This window comes from Lygodium microphyllum, chromosome 15, assembly GCF_053477565.2.
Source record: "Lygodium microphyllum isolate KBCC chromosome 15, Lygodium_microphyllum_v1.1.10, whole genome shotgun sequence".
NCBI lineage: Eukaryota > Viridiplantae > Streptophyta > Polypodiopsida > Schizaeales > Lygodiaceae > Lygodium > Lygodium microphyllum.
In genome coordinates this window covers 120,900,707-120,926,789 of record NC_141149.1, presented here as the reverse complement: position 1 = coordinate 120,926,789, position 26,083 = coordinate 120,900,707, and the positions used below count along the sequence as shown (strand labels likewise).

General features: G+C 42.6%; 1 protein-coding gene across 2 annotated transcripts in view; it reads right to left on the bottom strand.

The window, feature by feature from the left end:
• DCP2 (decapping 2) overlaps positions 1-23,337 on the bottom strand; it is a 45,380-nt gene extending 22,043 nt beyond the window's left edge. Inside the window, exons 1-3 of one of the 2 annotated variants that reach the window (XM_087694677.1) lie at positions 23,098-23,337; positions 22,846-22,997; positions 22,300-22,427 (exon numbers count right to left, since the gene is read on the bottom strand). In XM_087694677.1, the coding sequence (XP_087550803.1) occupies positions 22,300-22,427; positions 22,846-22,997; positions 23,098-23,183 (366 nt within the window). In that variant the 5' untranslated portion in view covers positions 23,184-23,337. The remainder of the gene's footprint in view (positions 1-22,299; positions 22,428-22,845; positions 22,998-23,097) is intronic. The other variant, XM_087694676.1, reaches the window with a different exon arrangement.
• Positions 23,338-26,083: the final 2,746 nt, after the last annotated feature.

Here is a 26,083-nt window from a genome sequence, read left to right as displayed (position 1 = left end):
GTCATAACTTTTCTATTCTCTATTTCACACAGAACATGACGATTTTGGTTTGGATAGCAGTAAATTCCATAATACATGTTTGATGCTTTGGGGATACTTTTTTGGTGCCTAGATGGTATGGTTATGCCTTTGGAACTGATTTGAGCTTGAAATAGCTAAGATTTTAGTGTCATTTCAATGCTATAGTAATAGAGCAACAAGCATTTATCAATAAAAGCTTATGCCTAATGCTCATTGACGCTTTATGGGATACTTAATGGATGTACCACTACTTCAGTTGTTATGTATACTTCCAGATATGCTATGGTATGCAGGCGTGATGCACATGGTAGTTATTTGATAGTAATAAGCCAAGGGCTCCAAGGATGCAATGGGTATCAAAGGCAAAAGTTGTAATAAGTTATGCCTAACAAATACTAGGTGGTATCCACTCTTAAATCTGAGCCTAGACCAATTTATTCACCACTAATGTCAGTGGTGACATCAAAGACTACGCATTAATTAATTAATTAATGTGGGTCTAAGGGCTAATAACTGCTCAGATATACTTGAAAGACAAATTGGCCTAGCAAATTTAGTTATTGGTTGGTAAAATTGATTTTTTGAGCACTCAAATAATTATTAAATTAATTTTTAGAATTTTGAAAATTAATGTAACAAGCTCGATAATGCTATAAAATGGGATGAGAAGACTACCACTTGGCAACACTTGCCCATGCAAGTGGAAAAAACGTTTTTAGGGGTTAGTGGAAGTCTATTCCAACCATTGTGAGAGAGAAGGAGACTGTTAGAGAGTAAGAGAGGTTGTTGATATGATTTGCAACCACCAAGGATCAGTCCTACAGCATGTGACAACAGTTTGAAGCCCTCTAGGAGCAAGTGACAGCAGCCCAAGGTCCTTCTAGTGCAGATGACAACATACAGGAGGGGGGCAGCAGTCCTTGTGGTGATCCTAAGCTGTAGATGGCAGCTTTCATGGCTGTTTGAGCAAGACAACACTAGCTTTTCGATGTTTCTTGTGATGAAACTCTGAAATTTCTCTCTCTACAACATTTCCTCTCATCCCCCAACCATCTCTCAAGTTATCTCAGCATTTTTCAACAATTTGAGCCATCAAAGGAAGAGATTTAAGTTCATCTTTGTTGTAAACCCTAATTTACAACAGAAAGTAGACTTTTGACAACCGCTCACGATGCGTACTCAGAATTGAGGACCTAGCACTTGGATTCCAACAATTGAAATTAAGGAATTTCAAGGAGATTTAAGAGGCCGGCCAACCAATATCAAATTTGGGGCTGAATTTGTCTTTCAAGGAGCATGGTGAAGGCCAATTCCCAAACAAACCAAGGAGCAAATTGGTTGGAGGCTTATTGGTCAATTTTGACAAGAAGATGCACTTGGATTCGTGGAGGAGATCAAAGACTCTTAGTTGTACTCCTTCCATTTGCAATATAAGATAAAGAAATACTGCAAGGGGCGCTAATTTTGGGGCCAACCGGGTGTCCAATGTCCAAGATTAAAGTAGTAAAGTGTGAATTTTTTATTTATATGAATTTTATGCTTATTGTAATTAGTGCTTAAATAATTACTAAATTAATTTTTAGAACTAATATTCTAAAAATTAAATTAAAAAGCTGGATAATACTGAAAAATGAAATTAGAGGGCTGCCACATGGCAACACTTGCCCATGCAAGTGGGAAAAATATTTTTAGGGGCTGATGGAAGTCTATTCTAGCCATTGTGAGAGAGACATAAAGACAGGGAACGCTCGTTTTGGTGCTTAGGAACGGATTAACCCGTTCCGGGAGGTCTCAGCCCAAGAAAGGTTGGTGGAACATTCTAGCCCATTCCCTGCCCCGTTCCCTGGCCATTCCCTGGTCGTTCCCTATTTGAAACAACCGTTCTAGCAATGGGGCATTTTTTTATTACGTCGTTCTTGTTTGACTCGACTCTACTTGCCCCACTATCGCCTATTGTGACTCCTGTCTGCTCAACTGCCTCGTCGTGACTCATCCCAATTGTCGCCTCGCGAGTCTCGCCCCGTGCAACTTGGACTCCCACCTGCCTGGTCCCTGACTCCTGCCCGCGATCAAGTGAGGACTCTCTCTCTCTCTCTCTCTCTCTCTCTCTCTCTCTCTCTCTCTCTCTCTCTCTCTCTCTCTCTCTCTCTCTCTCTCTACTTTATGGAGTACAAATACAAGGACCCAGTCTTGACCACCGTAGCATATCAAGGCGCACTTATGACGGATGGAGGTCGATGGAGAAACCCCTAGTGTCCATGATATCCAAGATGATTAGATGTAAGGCCTCAGTGCCACGTGAGATCATCAGAGCTGAGCTAGCAGCTACATCGATTGTGGTAGAGGCCCTCACTCGATCGGTCGCATACATACATAGCCTATGGGACTTACCCAGACATAGATATGCATGGTTGGCCCTTGAGTCCTCCAAGCAACTTGCCAAAGAGGGTGATACTTCGTGTTGGTATGCACAGATATCAGCCTAGTTTGAGTTGCATGGCTTTAGCATGGACAAGTTACCCCCCTTCTAGTACTCCCTTGATGCAAGTTAGAGATCCGCAAGATCATCAGGATGGATCTTACCCAGTTGGATATCAGGCAGACATAGTTGATGCCAGGGCAGGAGCTACGAACAAAGATGGCTTTCTACCGCGAGCATTTCCTTCATACTATAGATGATGGATTTATTGTTCACCCGAGATACATGGGCACCCACCTTTCCCATGGGATCAGATATACTATTAGCCAGTTGCGCACCTCCTCACATCAGCTAGAGATTGAGACTGGCAGATATAGATCCATCCCACCAAAGGAGCGCATATACCAGATATGCCAATTAGAGCCAGAGACAGAGGAGTATTATATCTGCCGCTACCCAGCGTATTATGAGGTCCGTGGTTGTTTCCACTGTCTCTTTAGAGACGGATTTGGACCACTATCCAAAGTCTTAGATTTTACCGATCAGCGATGCCTTGGCCTCTTTCTTCTTGAGATACGGCAGCTTCGTGACATGCACCTCAGGAGTACAGCTGCTCCAAGACATTGAGGCCCTTCACAAAGGTGCTCACTGACTTCTTTGCAAAGGAGACTCAAAAGACTTCAATATAGTTACAGCCATAGTCCACACGAGAGCCTCTCTCACCGCCACAGTCCACACACAGACAAGGAGTACTAATTGATCGAGTTGTTCTGCTTAGCCGATCCAGACGTCATAAGCCTCGACACAAACACCGACAACACCTTCATAGGCAAATACAGGGGAGTATTGCCCGGGCTAGAGCTAGGCCCTCCATACCCTCATGAGATTGTACCATTTGGAGCTCATTGTTACTAGATAGAGCTCTATGTTTTACACATAGCCATAGTTAGTTTCCTTTCTTATTTTGCCCAGACAGTTGTACCATCATACACATGCTTGTAACTCATGGTCTCATAGGTCATTTTGGAATTTTGTAGACGTTAATATATCATTTCATTTCATCTCTCTCTCTCTCTCTCTCTCTCTCTCTCTCTCTCAAGCACACTTCAGATTCCAAAATCCAAATCACTCGACTCTTCACTCCTTGAGGCTTACCCCAAATTTAGGGGTGATTGAAGATTCAACAGGGATTTGCAATTTTGCCCCAATTTAAAGCATCTACGATTCAGGCTGCAATCTCCCCCAAATTTGGGGCATTTTGAATCAGTTGTTGGCACTTGCCTCGAAATTTGGGGCTTTCTCAACAAGGATTGAGGTCCAAATTTGGCTGCAATGTCCCCAAGTTTAGGGCATTTAGAATCAGTCATTGCCCCAAATTTGGGAGCTGAAAATGCACCAAATTTTGGGGCATTTTCAGCAAGGTAATGCAGGTTGGAATGCCCCGAATTTGTGGCATTTTCAATAAACAGAATACAGGCTAAAGTAGCACCAAAGTTTGGGCATTTCTAGCAAACATTTAGCACATGCATGTTGAAATTTTGGCTGCAAATTTCTGCAATTTCATTGAACTTTACTAATTATTTGTCACTTTTATATAGATGGCAGAATTGACATCTATGGGATCTTCATCATCCTCAGTAGGTACTTCGTCAACAACTGGACGAAGTCGAAGCACTACTTGGTCATGGTGGGATGAGGTAGATGCAAGGGTGCCATTGAGAGGTGGAGGGGCTCACCCTTGTAAATGCAAACTTTGCTCTTTACTCGCACTAGTGGGGCTGATAAAGTGAGAGCCCATCTTCTACATGAGGAGGGAAAAGAGATGTGTTTTTACACAAATGTATCAATTGAGAAAAGGTAGGAGTTACTTGACTGCATAGCCACTTCTATGGGGAGTTCACATGACAAGAGGACGCCAAATATAGCAATGGATCCAACAACATGGACTCCAAGGCCAACAGGGCATGTTGCTTCATGCAAAAGACCACCAGGATTAGTGGCTAGGCAGCCTTCTCGTGGGCCATCAGTGGCAGCAAGTCATGGTGTTAGATAGAGTTCATTGCACACTTCATGGAAACCAAAGAAAAAAGAGGAAACAAATGCAGCAGTGACACGCTTTTTTTACCATGACCATATTGCATTCAAATCAGCTAGGTCACCTTACTTTTTAAATATGGTGACAAAGATTGCAGAGTATGGATCCACATACAAGCCCCCTTCATTAGAAACTATCAAGACTACATTGCTTCAGAAGGAGAAAGCAGCCATAGAGATTGCAACAGTAAATATTCGCAATCAATGGGCAAGAAATGGAGTGATATTGATAGCAGATGGATGGAGTGGCACACGCCATAGGTCCATACATGGTGTTGCCGCATATTCTCGTGGGGATGTATACTTCATTGGTAGTCATGATGCTTCAAAGATTGGAAAGAGTGTAGATGTATTGGCATCCGAGTGGTGCGAGGCAATGCAAGCTGTTGGGGCAAAAAATGCAGTACAATTTGTGGCATATGGTAAGCCTACAAATAGGGAAGTAGGAAACATTTTAATGGCAATGTATCCACATATCACCTTTAGTCCATGCATGGTGCATTGCTTGAATACCCTATTGAAGGATATTGGGGACTTGCCATGGATTGCATCTCTTGTTGCAAAAGGCAATAAGATTATCACATTTATATGTAATCATCAGTAGTTACATGCTGAGTTTTGCAAGAGAAGTGACAAAGAACTTCTCAAATACTCAAATACACATTTGCATATAACTTTCTTATACTTGATCGATTGCACTATTACAAACCTGCAGTTAGGGAGCTCTTTGCTAGCGATGAGTATGAAAATTGGATTGGGGCTGCCACTGCTACTACTATGTTATGTAATGCATATGTCTCTAATAGAGATTTTTGGGATGAGGTGAATCACACCAACCAAATGGTTGATCCTATTATGCACATGTTGAGGCTTGCAAACGGCATGAATCCCTGCATTGGAAAGATCTAGGAAGCAAATACTCAAATATACGATTTGCATATAACTTTCTTATGCTTGATCGATTGCACTATTACAAAGGTGCAATTAGGGAGCTCTTTGCTGGTGATGAGTATGAAAATTCAACTGGGGCTGCCATTGCTACTGCTATGTTATGTAATGCATATGTCTCTAATAGAGATTTTTGGGATGAGGTGAATTGCACCAACCAAATGGTTGATCCTATTATGCACATGTTGAGGCTTGCAAATGGCATGGATCCATGCATTGGAAAGATCTATGAAGGTATGGAGCAGATGATTGAGAAGTTGGAGAGTTCGGAACCAAATGCATACAGGTATGAGCAGATCAAGGAGTTATGCATCAACAGATGGAATGAGTATGACTCTCCTATACATGTTGCACAATATGTGTTTGATCCTGAGTTTCAAGGAAAGATGCAAGAAAGAGACCTTGAGGTGGTCAAGGCTTGGAACACATTGCTTGCAAGGCTTTATCTTGGCCGTAAAACGCAATGCAAAATTAAATATCAGCTCTCTCTGTATCGGTAAACATTAGGGATGTTAGGTACAGAGGATGCACTAGAGGATAGGACAAATATTGGGGCTACTTTATGGTGGAAGCACTACGGGGCAGAAGCTCCAAAGTTGCAAAGTTTGGCTATTCATATTCTTAGCCAAACAATTAGCTCTTCTTGTTTAGAGCAACTATGAAGCTCATTCAATCATATTCACCCAAAGAAGAGAAATCGTCTTGGTACAATGAAGACGAATAACCTAGTTTATGTGAACTCTAAGTTTCGCTTCCTAGCTCGTACATCAATTGCAAAGGCTGCTTCTTTTATATGTTGGAAAAAATTAAAATGATGGTGATGGTGATGGTGATGGCTAGGATGCTGTTCAATAGGATGAGCATTCAGGCACAATGGAGCCATCTTCCATGAATGAGAGCACTTAGCAGCTAGTCTCTTGGAACTTTAGAGTATTGACTTGAAAATTGGAGCTCTTGTAACTTGGATCTTTAGACTTTAAAGTTTAGTGCATATTTTGTGTCTTTGCAATGCACACTTATTAGACTTATGCAATATTGTTGATTACAATGTTGAATGTGACAATCCATTGCTGATTACAATGTTTTAAATCTTTATTGTTGTCAAAACTTGATTATTATGTCTCTAATTTCACAAATTATGGTTGATCTCTCTAGATTCTAAGACTTAAGTATTGACTCTCTCTCTCTCTCTCTCTCTCTCTCTCTATTATATGGGGGGGGGGGGGGGGGGGTGTGTATGTGTGCGCGCGCGCACGTCGTTCCCTCCGTTCCAACTTCCCGTTCCCTAACTTTGGGCGTTCCCCCATTCCCATTCACCGTTCCTGGTAACTATGGAGAGAGGAGGAGACTATTAGAGAACAAGGAGAAGCTGTTGATGTGATTTGCAACCACCAGGGATCAATCCGACAGCAAGTGACAACAATTTGAAGCCATCTAGGAACAGGTGACAGCAACCCAAGGTCCTTCTAGTGCAGATGATTGCATACAAGAGGGGGCAACAGTCTTTCTAGTAGTCCTAAGTTGTAGGTGACATCTTCCATGGCTGTTTGAGCAGGGCAGCAATAGCTTTATAGCATTTCTCGCAATGAAACTTTGAAATTTCTCTCTCTACAGCATTCTCTCTCAACCCTCAACCATCTTTCGAGTTATCTCAGCATTTTCCAGTAGTTTGAGCCATCAAAGGAAGAGATTTCTGTCAATCTCCGCTATAAACCCTAGTTTACAGCAGAAATTAGGATTTGACAACCACCTCGAGATACGTGCTCAAAACTGAGGTCCTAAGACTTGAATTCCAATAGCTGAAATTGAGGAGTCTTGGGGAGATTCAAGAGACTAGCCAACCAATATCATATTTGGAGCTAAATTTGTCTTTCAAGGAGAAACGTAAAGGCCAATCCCCAAGCAAACCAAGGGTCGAATTGATTTGGAGGCTTGCTCGTCACTTTAGACAACAAGAGACACTTGGATTAGTAGAGGAGGTCTGAGGATCTCAGTTGTACTCCTTCCATTTGCAATATAAGATTTAAAATACCAAAAGGAAGCTAGTTTTGGAGCCAACAGGGTATCCAATATCTATGATTGTATGGTGAAGTGTGCACTTCAATTTTGTAAATTTGTTAATTGATGTAATTAAGTGCTTAATTAGATTATTTGCCACCCTATTTGAGAAGAAAGGTTGGTTTTATATAGACTGACTCATGGTCATGGTTTATGTTTACAGGGGTACACTAATTCTAACTAGGTGCGAGATCCTCATACCCGATGATCCCATGGCGGTTACCTCTACACCTTAGGCACAGCACCCATCTCTTGGGCTAGCCATAAGCAAGAGACGATGGCGACTTCTACGGTCGAGGCCAAGTATTGATGACAGATGACTCTGAAGAAGACCATAAAAGCCAGAGAAAGCAGTCGAGATGAATGAGCACGAGTCATTCCTTTCACCTCCCAAATGACAGATGGCACCTTAAGAAGACCATAAAAGCCAAAGAAAGCAGTCGGGATGAATGAGCACGAGTCATTCCTTTCACCTCCCAGCCTTGCCTAGTATATTGCTGGCCAGACCATTGTGATCCAATTGCCAGCCCGTCAAACCTTGGTGAGTCCTACTATTCTTGGACTCTCTTTAATTCTAGGCTCCCCTTAACCCCGTTCGGGCGCCCAAGAGCCCGGACGGTCATCCTCGTGCGTGTTCCCCTTGATTTACCTTAATGTCACATTAAATGTCACATTCAATGTTTGTGACCTTAATGTCACATTAAATATCACTTTAATGTCACATTAATGTCATATTTCCTTCCCCTTAAGAATCGGTTTCGTCCTCGAAAACGATACTTGGAAGGTCTAACTGTAAATTGGGAAACCTTTTCTTTAAAGTACTTACTCGCTCCCATGTTAAGCTTTCTTCTGAACAATCTTTCCACTTAACCAAACATTCTCGATAAATAGTATTCCTTGTTCGCCTATTACGAACGTTTAATATTCTTTCTGGTTCATGTGGATTAGATTGGTCATTTAATAGCTCCTCAATGTCATCATTTAAGATTAAATTATCTAAATCGCCCAGTTTCTTCCTTAATTTACTTACATGAAAAACTGGATGTATTTTACTACCAGCAAGTAGTTGGAGCTGGTAAGCCAATTCTCCCACCTTTTTAAGTATTATGAAAGGACCACAATACCTCGGTGAAAGCTTTGGACATTGTCCCTTTTTCATAGTTTTAGTTTATTCAGGCACCTTAAGATAGACCAATTCTCCTTCTTCAAAGGAGATGTCTCTTCGGTGAGGATCTGCATATACTCTAGCTCGATTTTGAGCCTTTTTAATATTTTCTTGAGCAAATTTTAACATACTATTCATATCCTCCAAAAAGTCTTTAGCTGCCCGAACCTTTTCCTTATGCAGTCCTACTGCAAAAGGAGCTCTGGGCTGAAACCCATACATTAACATAAATGGACTATATCCAGTGGAAGAGTGCTTGGCACTGTTATATGCAAACTCTGCTATCGGTAAATACTCTTCCCAATTAGTTTGCCTTTTACTTACATATGCCCTAAGCATATCTTCAAGGATTTGGTTAACCCTTTCAGTTTGCCCATCTGTTTGCGGATGATCCGCCGTACTCATGCTAAGTTTAGTATCCAATTTCCTAAATACCGCACGCCAAAATTGGCTATCAAATTTTCTATCCCGATCAGAAACTATATTTGCCGGAAGGCCATACAATCGGTATATGTTCTCTACGAACAATCTAGCCAATTCTAGTGTTTTAACATCAGTTGAAGTTGGAATGAACCTAGCCATTTTGGTTAACCTATCCACAATCACCCACACAGAGTCATGCCCCCCTCTATGTTCTGGGTAAAGCAACAATAAAGTCCATGGAGATACTCTCCCATTTTCTCGAAGGAATCTCTAGTGGATGGAGAAGTCCTCCCATTTTCAATCTTTCAGCTTTATTGACCTGGCATTTATTACATTTGACCACATAGTCAAGGACGTCCTTATTCATTCCAAGCCAATAGAACTACCTTTTAATAAGACTATAAGTCTTATTAACTCCTGGATGTCCCGCGCTAGGGGTATCATGACACTCAAAGAGTATCTGGCGCCTTATTTCTATATCTTTCGGGACACATACCCTACCCTTGTAGAGTAAATAACCATTATCAATGGTAAAATTCTTCCACTTGAATCCAGTTTGAGCAACCCCTAATGCTCCATTTCCTTGTTGAACATTGTTAGATATTCCTTCCTCAGTAGAAGCACTTTCATTTGGATCCCCATTTTTTATTGCTTCCCATATGTTGGAATATGCCGGATCAACCTGGCATTTCCCTTTTAAAGATTCAAGCAAGTTGGAAGTGAACTGAGTAAAACTCAATTCATTAATGATGGGCATTCTGCTGAGTGCATCAGCTACTATATTATACTTTCCTTTTCTATATCTTATCTCATAGTCGAACTCTTGGAGGAGTTCAGCCCATCTGGCTTTATGCCCGTGTAAATCCGGTTGATCATTAAGCCACTTAATGCTTTCATGATCCGATAAAATCAAAAGTTGGCACCGTACAAATAGTGCCTCCATTTCTTCATTGCATGTACTATTGCATACAGCTCCCTCTCATAAACAGAATAATTCTGTTTTGCACGGTCTAATTTCTTGCTTTCAAAAGCAACTGGTCGACTTTCTTGTAATAAGACCGCGCCTATCGCCTTATCACTGGCATCAGCTTCAACCACAAATGGTTTATTGGGATCCACTATTAATAATACTGGAGCTGTAGCAATAGCTACCTTAAGTTTTTGAAAACTTTTATTTTGGTCTGTTCCCCAATTAAAACTTTTTCCTTCATTAAAGTGATATTTAATGTGACATTAAGGTCACAATCGGACTCTCTTTGATAGTACTACAAAGGCAATCTATCTGAGGAGAAACTTGTTGGTTGCACTACAGTTTCCTTGCAAGTCGCCTACCCTTGTCTACTACAACAACCAGAGTGCCATTGCCCTTGCGGAAAATCCTATCATCACCCCTCGGAGAAGGCATGTGGCGGTTCACTACCACTTCACGGGCAAGTGAACAATCCCCTTGCAAGGACACTTCCAAGTGACACCGTTGCATCGCATTCTACATGAGTATAAAAGTTTGCATCTTCCTTTGCATTACCCCATACATTAGCATTCCATTCATGTAAACATGCATCGATGCGCATTTATCCCTTTTCGGTCACCCTTGGAGTGGTCGACTCCGGATCCACCATACTCGTGGCACTGTACATGGCAATATCCAAAGTTAATTTTTTCCTATATTTGCATGCTAGCTTTGCTTGTCTTGCTTGCTTACCCATTGCAGTGCTTTTCTCTCCACATATTCCCTTTGCCTAATGCCCTAGTGCTGCTTTGGGGTGGGACACCTTGGGGTAACCAAAAATAAACTTCAAGGGCTTATTTCTCACATCTCAATTTTGGGCCTGAGAGGGGATGTTGAACTAAAAATGCATTAGCCTAACTTAAAGAACCCCAAATCAAGCTTAATTAATGAATAACCTTCTTATTTTAAAAAGAAACACAATCATAGAGAGTTATTGTGTCCCACATGCAAAATCCTAATTTGGGTGCCTTGAACTTTTTATAAACATGCATGCAGCCCAGCACTCTCTTAATCTCGTTTTTGCAAGTTTCACGAATCATATCTCTACTGCCCACACCCCGTTTGCAAAGGACATCGTGGTCAGAGCTTCCCCCAACCATCTCCTACCATCTGGTGCCTGATTCCAACCTTTGCCTTCATTTTGTTGTTGTCTCCACCTGCACATAGCTGTCACCTGGTACCTTGGAGCTGTCACCTACAGATAGATTGCTACATTTCTAGCTGACACTAGCATCTAGTGCTATCGCCATCAGTCTGGAGCTATTGCCCTAACCTTCTCTCTCCTCCCGAGGCTACATTTACTATTTTTGGCTGCTACCCTGGTCCCTGACTTTCTCTATCCTCTATCTGCTAAACCCTTATTTGGGTGCCCCAAACTTTTTATAAATATGCATGCAGCCCACCATTCTCTTAATCTCATTTTTGCAAGTTTCACGAGCCGTATCTCTGCTGCCCACACCCCATTCGCGAAGCATCATGGTCAGAGCTTCCCCCAGCCTTCTGCTACCATCTTGCACCTAATTCCAACCTTCGCCTTCATTCTCTTGTTATCTCCACCTACCCATACTTGTCATCTGGTACCCTAGGGAGCTGTCACCTACATATAGATTGCTAAGTTTGTAGCTGACGATAATGTCCGGTGCTATCGCCATCAGTCTAGAGCTATCGCCTTGACATTCTCTCTCCTCCCCAAACTGCATTTATTGTTTTTGGCTGCTACCCTGACTTTATATATTCTCTATCTACTACGTTTACATCTAGCAATTGTCGCCCAGTTTCTCTCTCCTCAAGTACTTGTGTTTTTAGTCTTTCTCCTGTACTATCGTCTGCATTAGATCCAACCTTTCTTGGCTGCATTTGCTAGTGTTCAACACGCTGAGATTGCCTTTGCTGCAATTCGGAATCCATTTGGAGTACGACACACTCTCCAGCTCATAACCTTTGCCTTGATCCCAAAGATACAAGAGTTCGAGATTCAGTATTCGCTACATTGTGTATTTGCTGCATGAGCATTGTATATTCATTATTCATTGTGTACACTCTCAGTTACCCTAACCCCTAACCCTAACTATGTTTTGTGTTTATCAATATGTGCTACGATTGGTTTTGTGTTTTCTATGTTTAGAACATTTCTTCACATGTTCATCTATTAAAGTAACTAGCCACATATATAAGAAAAGATACATCCTATTTTCATGCAGCCAATTCTTCGGCATATCAATCACTTGTTTAAATTCTCCTATTGTTGTGAGAAGATGGCTCAAATGCTTGGTGAGATAAAGCTTTCAAAGTATAAGATCAATTTTTAACCTACTCTCTACGATGACAACCCCGACAAGAGTATGCAAAGAAATCCTCAAAACTTCTTTAAGAAATTCATTCATTCTTGCACTTCTGAATCTTTATAAGTTTTCATCACCAACCTCCAATTTAATGAAAACCAATTCACAACCCACATTGAATGGAAGTTTCTATTGCTTTATAAAGCATCTCTGATTTATTATTCAAAAGCCACAAACTTACCAAGACTCGATATTTTTGTTCTCTTTGTCTTCTTGTGGCTCCTAGTTGAACTACAAGGAGAGGTATGAAAACTCTACGAGATTCCCAAGCATCTCTATATATAAGTCCACCTTAGTCCATGCAAAATCAAAGTGCCTTGGACTAAAAAAAATTGTTTGGCACTCTCAGCCACTTGAACACTTGGTCATCTTTTGGTTGTCTAGCCCAAATCTCCTTCATACAATAATGATAGTTGTAGCCTTGAATTAAAATCCCCTACAACCACCCTATATCTCCCAATGCATTGACCTTGGTATTCAATTCAAGTCATTTTCAATCTCCCTCATTTGTCTCTTCACCCTTCTTCATCACCTTCATTTTTATTCCCCCTTCACCTCCACTTATCTAATACCATAGTTGTCATTGTATGTCATAGTACAAACTATACACTATGTACATAGGAACATGGAACGGGAAACAGGAACAGGGACGGGGACGGGGACAGCTAAAAGCAAGGAACGGGGACGGGGGGTGGGACTTCTCTTCCCCCCATGCCTTTACCTCTCTTGATTCTTGAAAGCTGAATCTTTTGAGCCTCAAAACTCTCTTTCTATCTCTAAGTATTGTAATCTGTCGTTGTAGGTGGACCCCTCGAATGTGATGCGAGGTGTAACCAACAATGCATCAAATTGTCGACACATAGGTTGTTTGTTTAAGACCGAGTTTCCATGATTGTATAGACTCCATGTGCCAGTCATTGTTTGGACTTGCTCATGGAGGACATCGAGAAGCTCAACTGCGTGAAGAGAATGGTCCACAAAGCTACATGAGTTGTCACCTTCTTCTTAGTAAAAAGATGCTTGCGATGTACCGTGAGCATAGCATACTTGAGTTGAAGAGGCCTTCTTCAACTCGATTTGCTTACATATGGTTGTTGCTCAAGCACCTTTATGAGGGGCGGTCTGCCTTGCGCCAGACAATGGTGTCCACTATATGGAATGAGTGGGATGAGCATGAGATAGAGAAGGCCAAAGCCGTGCAACACTTATGTCTCGATGAGCAATTTTAGCTAAAAGCAGTCGTGACTTCCTTTTATAAGGTGTTACGTATGAGTGATTGCAAGGGGTCCACCATGGGCCTTCTCATTCACTTCTTTAAAGCAGCATTGGTGGAGATACGTGTTTGCACGGTGATCATAAAGACACAACATACACGTGTTCTAGAGCTAGCAAAGAGGAGATGGACATGGATACATAAGCCCATCAATGATTTTGCAGCATTGGTATATCTAGCCTATAAGTCGTCAATGATCGTGGACAATAGAGAGCTCCGTTCAAACCAACTTGCATATTTGACTCGTGTAGTCCCTGTGGATGACCACAATGCAATATTAAAGGAGCTAGGATGCTATGCAGATCAAAGAGGGCATGTGGCTTTTGCTTCTCCCACTTGTTGGAGGAGAGAGTCACTTGTGAAGCCTCTATTTTGGTGGCAAAACTTTAATACACGTTGGAGACCCTTCAATCCTTAGCCATGAGAGTCCTTGCTCAAGATTGCTCTTCAAGTGCATGTGAGAGAAACTGGAGTGCCTATTCTCTCATTCACACAAAGATTCACAATCAACTTAGCACACGACAATTAGAGTAGCTAGTTTAATTCCACACACACTTAGGCATGATCAAGGCTATGATAAGCATGGGTAGTCCAAAGCACGTAAACACTTAACCATATATTTAAAATTTGTTGTTTTGAACTTTAAAGTTTATACTTTACAATTTAGACTTTAGCAGTTACAATCTTATGTGAATTGTGTAGGTAAACGTTGATACATTCAAGTTGACCGGCAATACTCTTTCAAGTTTACATCAAGAGGTGGATGAGAAGAAAGAGATGATCTTTCTGGAGATCTATAGAGAGCTTATAGGAGCAAATACTTGTAATACTTGCAATCAATGTGCTTGTGAACGAGGAGTTCGAGAAGGTGGCAATAGGGGCATGGTCATTTGGCAAACATTGAGGAGGGGTGGTTCGAGTGGCTTGCAAATATATGTGAGACAAGCCTTAAGTAGCTCCCATCCCGTGCCTCATGATATCTTTCCCTACCTATACAACTGACACCTAGGGAGCCATCATTTGATGATGATGGTAACCTCATCAATGAGGATGAGTAAGAGAGTGTCTCATCATCTAATGTCAAGGAGTCATGTTTAGACTCTCTTGATGAGCACTCAAATGATTCTAATGATGATGATGATGGTGATGTCGCATCATAGATTCATAGGCCTCTCTCTTCATTGTATCCAAATTTCACTATGATCCATCATCCATGTATATACTAGACTCTAGTTGTATCGCATATTGCGTACGACGCATGCAACTGCAAGGGCCACCCTCATGTATTCATCTTATCATGAAATTGCTCTTTTCATTTTAAACATGTGTTCTATCATTTAATGATTTATAGTTTTTTTTTAAATCAAGTTTTTTTTTTGTACTAATATCATACCGTACCTTATAAAATCATAAGGTACCGTTTCGTGCCATATTTTATTGTACCATACTATATCGTACCTTTCGTACCTAACAACTGTCAGAGTGCAGCGGTGCGGAAGCGTAGGACTGAGAGAGAGAGAACGCAGAGAGAGAAGGGAGAGAAAGAGACAGTGTACACTGAAGATCTGCTGTATAAAGAATGCTGAATACAAAGATATACACGGGCGCAGTGCGCTGGACTGCGTGTCTCCACCTCGACGATGCGACCTGCTGTCCACCTCGAAGTCTGCTGCAGTCTGCACTGTCTGCTGTCTGAAATCTGCGAACAGAGACAGAGATCTGCACGGCACCGGTCTGTAATCTGCGACAGAGAATGATCGAGGGACTGCTGAAAAACGTCAGCAATAAATAGGCGAAAAACTGCCTGGAATGGGGCTCAAAACTGGGGCGCAGCCTGGTAAAAGTGGCTGCAGGCAGTCGGACTGCCACGTGGCAGTCCGACTGTGCAGCAGTGCTGCTGGTCCGACTGCTGCAGCTGGACAGGCTATGATCTCTGACACCCCCTCTCAGAGCCTGGACAGGGCAGAAGCCTGAGGGATCTGGAATGTTGCCGAAGTAGAGCCTGAGGAAGCGCCTTCGTAAACAAATCCGCAAGATTATCCTCCGTCTTGCAATACTCCACAGTGATGGTCTCATCCAAAAGCTTTTCTCGGATGAAGTGGTACTGGATCTCAATGTGCTTCGTCCGGGCATGAAAAACAGGGTTCCTTGCCAAGGCAATGCAACTCTCATTGTCACATCGCAGCAATGTAGGACGAGTCTGGGAGCACCCAAGCTCCTCCAACAGTCTCCGAAGCCACACAACCTCGCATGTGGTGGAAGACGCGGCCCGATACTCCACCTCAGTAGACGAAAGGGCTACCGTGGGCTGCTTCTTGCTACTCCAAGAAATAACACCTGCACCCAAAGTAAAACAGTAACCTGTTGTAGACCGCCTGTGGTCCACGTCACCGGCCCAATCCGAGTCGCTCCAACCTGCAAGTACAAGATCTCACCCATCTGTCCCTGCGGGGTAATGAATCCCCAAATCAGACGTCCCCCTCAGATACCGAAGTATCCTCTGAGCAGCCTGCCAATGCACCGTATTAGGTTCACTCATGAACCCTGCCAAGAGCCCAACAGCAAAACATAGATCAACCCTGGTGTTGAGAAGCCAAATCAAAGACCCTATCAACTGTCGATAGCGGGAAGCATCCGCCAAAGGAGAAGCTGAGTGGGAAGTGGCCTTCCAGTTCGGATCCATAGGAGTAGAGAGGGCCCGACAATCTTCCATCTCAAAAGACACCAAGAGCTCCTGTACATATCTCTGTTAGGAGAGAAAGATCCCCCTCTGAGACTGAAAAATCTCATGTCCTAAAAAGAAATGGAGTAGCCCCAAATCCGTCATCTCGAACGTCCGATGTAAAGCTGACTTTGTCTCCTGGACCTGCTGTGCATCATCACCTGTGACAATCAAATCATCAACATATAATACAAACAGCACACAACCATCCTCGGAAGTGTGAACATACAGCTGCGGATCGGCCTTGGACCGCCGATATTCCAACTGAGTCTGGAGGAACGAATCAATCTTCTCATTCCAAGCTCGCGGGGCCTACTTGAGACCATACAGGGCCTTCTTCAACCTGCAGACTTTCCCGTCCGAAGAACCAAAGCCAGGAGGCTGCTCAACGTAGATCTCCTCCTTCAAATCACCATTCAGGAAGGCCGACTTCACATCCAGCTGATAAACAGGCCATCTCCTATGGCCAGCCAAAGCAAGAACAGCTCTAATGGTTGCCATACGAGCTGTAGGGGCAAAGGTGTCATGACAGTCAATCCCTGGGCGCTGGGCAAAACCCTTAGCAACAAGGCGAGCCTTGTGCTTATCCAAAGTACCATCACTGAGATATTTGGTCTTGAAGACCCACTTGACTCCAATCACCTTCTTCTTCTAGGGGCGTGGCACAAGTGACCAAGTGCCATTCCTCTCAATAGCCTCCAACTCAGCTTCCATAGCTTTCTTCCATGGGGCGGACTGTAAAGCCTCCTTCACGGAGGTGGGCTCTCGATCCTGCATAACTCAGGACATCAAACAATAATTGGAGCACACAAGCTCCGAAGAATGCGCCTGGTGCCTCCGTGACCGCCGCGGACCATCCTGCGGTCCCCACTCCTCAGGAACCCCCTCGATCCCTGAATCACGGAGTGTGTCACGGGCCCAGCGAGGAGGAGGCCGAACCTCCCCTCGTCGTTCTCCATCAGTAGAAGACTCTAGAATGTCCACCGGTGGTAACTCCTCAGAAGGATCCGGTGGAACAGTAGACTCTGTGTCAGAAACAGAATCATAATCAAACGGCACAGGCTCCAGCGGAACTATAGAAGGAGCCAAACTCTCCCCTGGATCTCCAAGAACGGGATGCTCCTCACCCGTTGAAGAAGCCGGAACCTCCACAAACCGCACATCACGGCTAGTATATACATCCCGCTTGACGGGATCATACAGTCGGTAGCCTTGGGACTGGGAGCTGTAGCCAACAAATACCTGTTTGCGGGAAGCCGCTTCGAATTTGTCACGGTGAGCTTTGGGAATGTGAACATAGGCATCACACCCAAAGACCCGAAAGTAAGAAACATCTGGCTTCAACCCAAAATACGCCTCAAATGGAGTCATCCCTTCCACGGCCGAAGTAGGAGATCGATTAAGAATGTGGACTGCAGTAGCCACAGCCTCGGCCCACAGAACCTGGGGGGTCTGTCGGTGCTCCATCATGGTGCGCGCCATCTCGATCACACTGCGGTTCTTCCGTTCGAGAATACCATTTTCTTGTGGAGTATTCGTATTGGCAAACTCCTGGTGAATTCCTCTATCTGCACAAAACCGAGCAAATTCATTAGAGACAAATTCACCTCCCTTGTCGGATCGCAAGGTCTTCAACTTCCGGCCTGATCGGTTCTCCTCAAAGAGAAGCAAATCCTTGAAGTGCGAGAAAGCTTCTGATTTTAGTGCCAAAAAGTAGGTCCATGTCATCCTGCTATAGTCATCCACAATCAGCATGAAGTACGAGCTCCCACGCAGGGACTCATTCCTCATAGGGCCACATAGATCCGTAGATACTAACTCCATCGGTAAAGTAGACCGCCGCGAAGCGGTGTGGGGAATGGCATCCCTATGCTGCTTCCCCCTTATGCAGGAGACACATGGCTGCTGGCTCACCACTATATCCGGCAACCCTCGAACAAGCTGTCCCCGTGACGCCTTCCGAAGATAGTCATAGTTCAGGTGACCAAACCTAGCATGCCATAATTCAGACTGTGACTGTGAGGTAAGAAGAAGAGTAGAGAGGGCAGTGGAAGACTTCAGTTTATAAATGCCGTTCTCCTCATATCCAGATGATAGAACCTTCCTCGATTCACGATCAAGGACTCGCACTGTAGAACTGTCAAACTCCACCAGAAGACCAAGAGAGCAAATCTTATGGACTGAAAGGAGATGGTACCCCAATCCTGGTACATGCAAAACCTCTAAAGTATGGGTGCCACCTCGTCCATCCGGAATAAGCTGCATCTTACCCCGACCTGCAATAGAAACTGAAGAGCTGTCTCCAATGAGAACCTGCCCACGCGAAGGTCGCAGCTGGGCAACACCATCTGATGAAGGAGTCATGTGCCGTGAGCACTACTATCAATAATCCACTCTCGAGATTGGGAAGCCGCCATCGCAGCATCAGAAGCATTCGGTGAAGCGTCCTCAATGACAACTAGATGTAGAAATGCAGCTGATGAGGGTGCAGCCACCGCTCCAGAATCCTTGGTTTCCTTCTTCTTGGTGTCCTTCGAGTCTTTGTCAGGGCAATCCTTCTTCCAATGGCCAGTCTTTCCACAAATATGACATGTGGAGTCTTTGTCCTTGTCCTTCTCCTTGTCCTTCTTGGACTTGTTATCCCCCTTCTTCTTCTTTTGGTCCTTCCCCTTCTTCTGAGAGGCTTGACCTGTCAACGCCTCCGTCTTGGAAGCATTCTGTCCCTTTAACTGTTCCTCTTGGTCCAAGACCATAGGAACCAACTCCTCCCACCGAAGAGTAGACTCTCGCCCTGAAGCAATAAGGGCAGAGTAAAATGTACCGAATCGTGACGGCAACTGGGACAAGAGTGTAATCGCCATGTCTTCGGAGGAGATCGGCTTCCCCGCATTCTGAACCTACATCTGTAACTGCCTTAGCTTGTTAATGTGTTCCCTTAGCGAAGAAGACTTATTGACGGACAAGGTCCGCATCTGTACCTCCAAAGAAACCCTCTTCATCAGGGTCATCCGATTGTATATTTGATCAAGCTCCAGCCATATCTCACGAGCCACCGTCAAGTGCTCGATGTGAGCGATCACGGCTGTAGTGCATGATAGAAAGAGAAAGGATCGAATCCTGGCATTCAGTTTGTCCCAATGAGACTGGGCCCTGGCCAACTCCGCACGAGCATCGGAAGAGAGTTTGGACTCATCTCTTACCGAAGGCCGGTCAATATCTTCCTGTACCAACTCCGCCAAATCATAGGACTCCAGAATGGCCAACATCATAACGCGCCAAATGCGGTAGTTGTCGTCGTCGAGCTTCTGATCTATAGGAAGAGCCGGTAGGACAGGCACCTTCCGGTCCATAATCGCCTGGAACTCCAAGTCCATCTCTATAGACATCTTCACCTGCAATGCCTTCTCAAACGCAAAAGCAGCCCCCTCTGACTGGGTAAACTCAGCCTGCTAAGGCTCTTCTGCGTCCCGAAGCTTCTTCACCCGCCGGAGGCGATGAAAAAGCAAAACCTGCACTTTTAGGTTGAAAACTCAAACTTTCTCCGCGTCAAACAGCAGTAAACAGCAGCAAATCCACCACCTGTACTCCTTTCCTGTGCGCCCACACTCGTTTCAGCCTTGTTCCAAGGCGCAGCCCTCCTGTCTGCCCTTAAACGCAAAAAAAACGCAAATTTGTGTCGCGATGGAAACTCCTCTTCAGGTTGATTCTGCGCTCAGTCAGCCCTCAAACACTGCTCTGATACCATGTCAGAGTGCAGCGGTGCGGAAGCGTAGGACTGAGAGAGAGAGAACGCAGAGAGAGAAGGGAGAGAAAGAGACAGTGTACACTGAAGATCTGCTGTATAAAGAATGCTGAATACAAAGATATACACGGGCGCAGTGCGCTGGACTGCGTGTCTCCACCTCGACGATGCGACCTGCTGTCCACCTCGAAGTCTGCTGCAGTCTGCACTGTCTGCTGTCTGAAATCTGCGAACAGAGACAGAGATCTGCACGGCACCGGTCTGTAATCTGCGACAGAGAATGATCGGGGGACTGCTGAAAAACGTCAGCAATAAATAGGCGAAAAACTGCCTGGAATGGGGCTCAAAACTGGGGCGCAGCCTGGTAAAAGTGGCTGCAGGCAGTCGGACTGCCACGTGGCAGTCCGACTGCACAGTCCGACTGTGCAGCAGTGCTGCTGGTCCGACTGCTGCAGCTGGACAGGCTATGATCTCTGACAACAACTATGTCTAATACTCTTGATCAATCATGATACACATTTTTGCAACTCCCAAGCAAGCTTCTTCAAGGAAAGGGACTAGCAAGTCCCAAGCGATGAAACATTATTGATCAATCATGAATGAAGATTTTGCTGGTCCCAATCAAGCTTTCTTCACGAAGAAGGGCAAGCCTTATTTCACACAAAAAAAAAATGGATAGAAATGCAAAGACAGCCCCACCCTTTCCTTTCATGATCTTACTCTAAGAGACTTGGAATTTTCAATAAGCCATGAGGCTAGTAGGCTAGGAAACGAGTACAAAAGAGTATGAAAATGGGTTTGTGATTTGAAGATAGCATAGACTTTTAAATAGCTTACTCAATCTTCTCTTTGTAAAGCTCTCCTAAGCTTGCCAAGTCTTCCAACATACAAATCTAGGCCCTTCATTTTATGGTTGTTCTACACAAACATTATGGCTCCTAAGACAAGTTGGGAGCCACAATATCCAGCGCTCTGAACTAATGTCATCTTAGGTTGCCCACGATGAATGTAATGTATGTAGAAATACAAACTTGATGGTAAGGGTCTCAAGCAAGCATGGAACAATAGTGCAATTCCAGTTGATCATTGCCGAGATGCTCCTATTAGTAGCCCTGTTTGTCATACGCTATCATCTCCTATCTATGAGCCTCAGTCCGAATCAAACGAGGACATTAGGAACTCTGACATCTCTACCATGTGTTTTGATAGAGGAGGCATGCATGCTGGTAGTTCTCAGCCTTCACAGTGGCCAACAATCAATATGTGTGCATTTGGAGCCATGCATTATATTTTGCACAGGGTGGCAGCATTTTGTGCATTATCTAGGGCTAGTCTGCCAGTTTTTAATTCACCGACTGCATTTTTGAGGCCCCAGGCTGCTGATCAGCTAGTTTTTAGGGACTTTTAGGTATATATAGCCAGCCCTCCACTTGGGGAAAATAATTCTCTTCTTCCTCTTGCAGGTGCACACTCTAACTTGACCATTCTTCTTCAGCATTTGCAAGGGCTGCTGGCTGCACACTCTGTCTCCATAACTGTCTCTGTCTCTGGTCTGTCATCATTTTCCAGCCTGATCTGGTGCCCTCACTGAATCTTTGGGCTGCATGCATGGACTGATCAGTCCACTACCACTATTGTATTCGGCATTCTTTCTAGATTCAGTGCAGATTTCTCTTTCTCTCCTGCTGTCTTCTCTCTTCTCCTTTTCTCTCTGTGTTTGTGTTCCTCTTCCATTGCACACTCTCACAGCTCCAATTAACCACCCTTTTCTAGACTGAACAGTTTGAATTTGCCTCTAAACTTCAGCTCTTGAGGATCTTGGAGCCATGCAAGTTGATGATTTTTACTACTAACTCATTCATTCTCTATGCCATACTGCATCTGCAAATTCTCATTTCTTCTTTCCTTTGACTAATAAATCTGACCAGACAAATTAAAAAACTCGTTGACATCTTCCATTGACTGACCTGACTTAGCTGGAATTCTTTCTGTATACACTTAACTTAGCTGGATTCTTTCTCTACACACGCAAGGCTTTTGAACCAATGCAAATGCTAAAGAAAACACAAAGGGAAACACCAACCTTTTCATATGAACCATCAAGAATAATAGCACCTGTCACAGGGACACGGACTTTATATGAAGTAAAGTCCTTGTAGATCCCATCTATATTTGCAATGTATGGCCGCAGCGCAGCGCAGCTCTGAAACACTTTCTCAGATTAAGTGCAACATTGCCAACTACAGACACTAGAATAACTTTCCACTGCCCTTACACAACATGCTTCTGCAGAAGTACAAAGCATGTGCATGTACATCCTAGTATATGCACATGTGCGTATGCCAAGTGACAAAATGTAAATTCACAAACACTGTTGCAGAGATCACAGACATGTATTCAGATTATGGAGATCACAGGCACATATTAGCATTATGGAGATCGCAGAGACATATTAGCGGACGCTTACATATTAACATTATGTAAAATCCCAAACACTATTACGGAGATCACAGACACGTATCAACATTATCATAGACACATATTAACAGGCACTGTCAATACCGCATTGAGTCTCTACAACGTGAATTCATAGATACTGTAACTTAATGTTCAAAGGATAAAAGGATACTCAAAGATGTGAATTCTCTAAGATTCAAAGATTTCAAACACGGATTCTGCTCTCTTGCATTGTCCTCATAAAACCAGTGAGCTTGCTCGATAAGAAACAGAATCCTCTCGAAAGACTCCAACTCCTCGTCAGGCGCATTCAACACAAAGCGGCTGCAGTTTTGGCCATCAAATTGCAACTGACGACCTCTTAGCTCTTCTTTCTACGGCCCGTGTCATCATCATTAACAACAGAGAGGAAGAGGGAGCTTACCTGCACAGATCATCCAGAAGCTCTTGAGAGGGCTTCATCACCCGAGGGGGAGGACCGCTAGCTGTACGCGACAAGAGACCCGCCATTCACAGGGTCGCCATAGCTGTGCACCTACAGGTTAAGAAGACGAAAAGGAACGGAGTTCAATTTTCCTACACTAGTAATGTTCCGTTCCTAATAATGCAAGTTTCATCTCCTCGGAAATTTTAAGACGCTAGTTGACGTTTGTATTCTTTCGATCTATTTATTATTTAGAGCTTTGCCTTTGGCATCCCAAAGCAAACAGAAATTTCCCAAGCCCTAATGAAAGGAAGTGCATTCTAATTTTCCTAACGCTCGTATATTTTGTTCCTACTATAAGTACCATTTGCTATCCTTCGAAAGTTTTACACGCTAGTCGATATTTGTATCTTTTCTAAATATTGTTTAGAGCTTTGCCATCTGGATCTCAAACCAATCAGAAGGTTACCCAGTCTATGTAGTACAAGGAGAAGAGGTTTGGTTTTCAAGAGGGATTTCTTTTAAAAGGTGATATGATAATGAAAAGGGGAAAGCGAGAGAGAGAGAGAGAGAGAGAGAGAGAGAGAGAGAGAGAAAGAGAGGTTTGGTATTGAAGAAATAAATTGGGGGTTTCTTTTGAAGAGAGATATAGTGATGAGAAGGAGAAAGATGAGTCTTTGAAAAGTTCTTTGTAGTACTCTCTTTTGTTTACACAATAATCTAGTGGCTACCCTGTGCCACTTTTTTTTAAATTAACCCACTCATTGATGTTCAAATCTCCCTCTTTTTGTACCTATACTAGACTAGATGAACATGCAGATTGTAAAAGTTGAACTAAAGACCTTTTAGTCACCATGCATTCAACTTAACCAACTAAGCTTCATCCATTTGGCCACATAATGTACACATGCGTGCACACACATACAATGTGTGTGTGTGTGTGTGTGTGTGTGTGTGTGTGTGTGTGTGTGTGTGTGTGTGTGTGTGTGTGTGTGTGTGTGTGTGTGTGTGTTCTAATTGAATATGAGATGAGATTATGTATTTTAGCAATTGAATATGTTCATGCAATTTATATATACTCTAAAAACACTCACAAATACGCTATACACTATAAAACAAATATGAATTTTCTTTTAAAGAGAGAAGATTATATTTTATAAATGTGATATGTACAATTTTAACAACACCCACAAATATACATATACTATAAAAACACATATATAAGATATATGCCCACATATATGTGCATACACACACATACGTGCAGATAAATACATAGATGTATGCACACATCCATGTATGTCCCTAGACACATACATATATGAGCGAAAGAAAAAATTGGGGGGAGAGAGAGGGTGGGAGGGTGTGAGATTGGAAAAATAGATGAGAAAGAAAGAGAGAGAACTATGAAAGACATAAGAGAGAAAGTAAAGAATAGCAGAGAGAATGGATACAAACTTATAAAACATGCACTTACTTATATGCATATACACATATGCAAACATATACATCCACAAAAAAATGTATATATACACATATATATGCATGTGCATATATATCTACACATGCATATGCAATACACACACATATGAGGTGAAAAATATAAGAGATAGGAAACTTAAGAGGAGAAAAAAAATATAAGTATGTAATGCCTTCTCCAATAGACGCAAAGGAGTCATCAAGTAGTTGATCGAAAATTGTGTCCATGCACAACAACAAAGGAGTTAGTGATAGTTTGTGTTGTCTCCTTATGCAAAAAACTCTTTTGTTTTTATCCTTGCCATCCATGATGGCCCCCCTGGCAAATGCATCAATGTAGTTGACCCTCGAGTAACCAATGATGTCAAAATTTGAGTGGTTTAAATGATTGATGTATAATATTTTATCTTTTATTATTGAAAATTAAATAAAAGAATATCTAAATTTTAAAAAAACTTATGTTAAAATTAAAAATATTCTTATTTTTATTTAAAATTTAAGTTTCAATTCAATTTATTAATAAAAATCCTTTTATTTTATAAATCAATCTTTATCTTACTTTTATAAAAAATTTATCATTCTCAAACACAAAAACATATATAACCTTATAAATATTATTTTTAATACACTTTTTAACATATGTGATGAAAAGAGTCTATCCCTTCATTAGTTTTCATATTTTTTCTAATATGTTTTAGCATTTCTAATAGTAAATTTAAGTAATCCTAGCCATATATAGTTTATGAAGCAAAAGACTCATGTTGCATACTTTTTAAACATCCCAAGTCTCTTTGTTTAATTACATGAAGTACATATGAGTGGCAACATAAGTTAATTAAAGAATTTATAATATTTTGAGATAAAATGTAAAGATTTATAAATAACTCTTTTTCCCTTCACCACACCTTATTATCTTCTATGGGGCAACCATTGTTGTTAAGGGATATGACTACAACTTTAGGTTATCATGTGATGACCAATTCTTTGGGTTGAATAGGTTGTGAAACGACTTTGAGGCGTGCTTCAATTTCAGGTTGAGCTTCATCAATAATGGTAATCACTTCAACATGCATGGAAGTCCTTGTAGCATCTTTGTCTTTTTGGGAACCCTGAAATAGACTTGGTGAAATCCAATAGAGCTTCTGTATCGTATGGAGAAGAGATGAAAGAGCACTTTTAACTAGGCTGATTGTAGAAGAGAGAGATAGAGAGAGTAGCTTCATCGCAACTAGTAGAGTGGAGTCTTTTGTAGAAGTTGTGTCCTTTTGTAACACCTCTACCATTGTTCATATAGTAGTCGAGGGAGAGAGGGGTAGAGAGCTCGCTTTTAGCGTTTTAGTCGACATCAATGATGATACTAGGAAGAGGGGGATTCATTTTTGGAACATGACACTCTTTTCTCTCAAAAAAAGAAAAATATTGTTTGAGTTTTTGGGATTCAAAAAAGAGATCATGGACTAGTAAGGGCACCACATTGTGGCATCTCTCTGAGGCTTGCAAATAATGC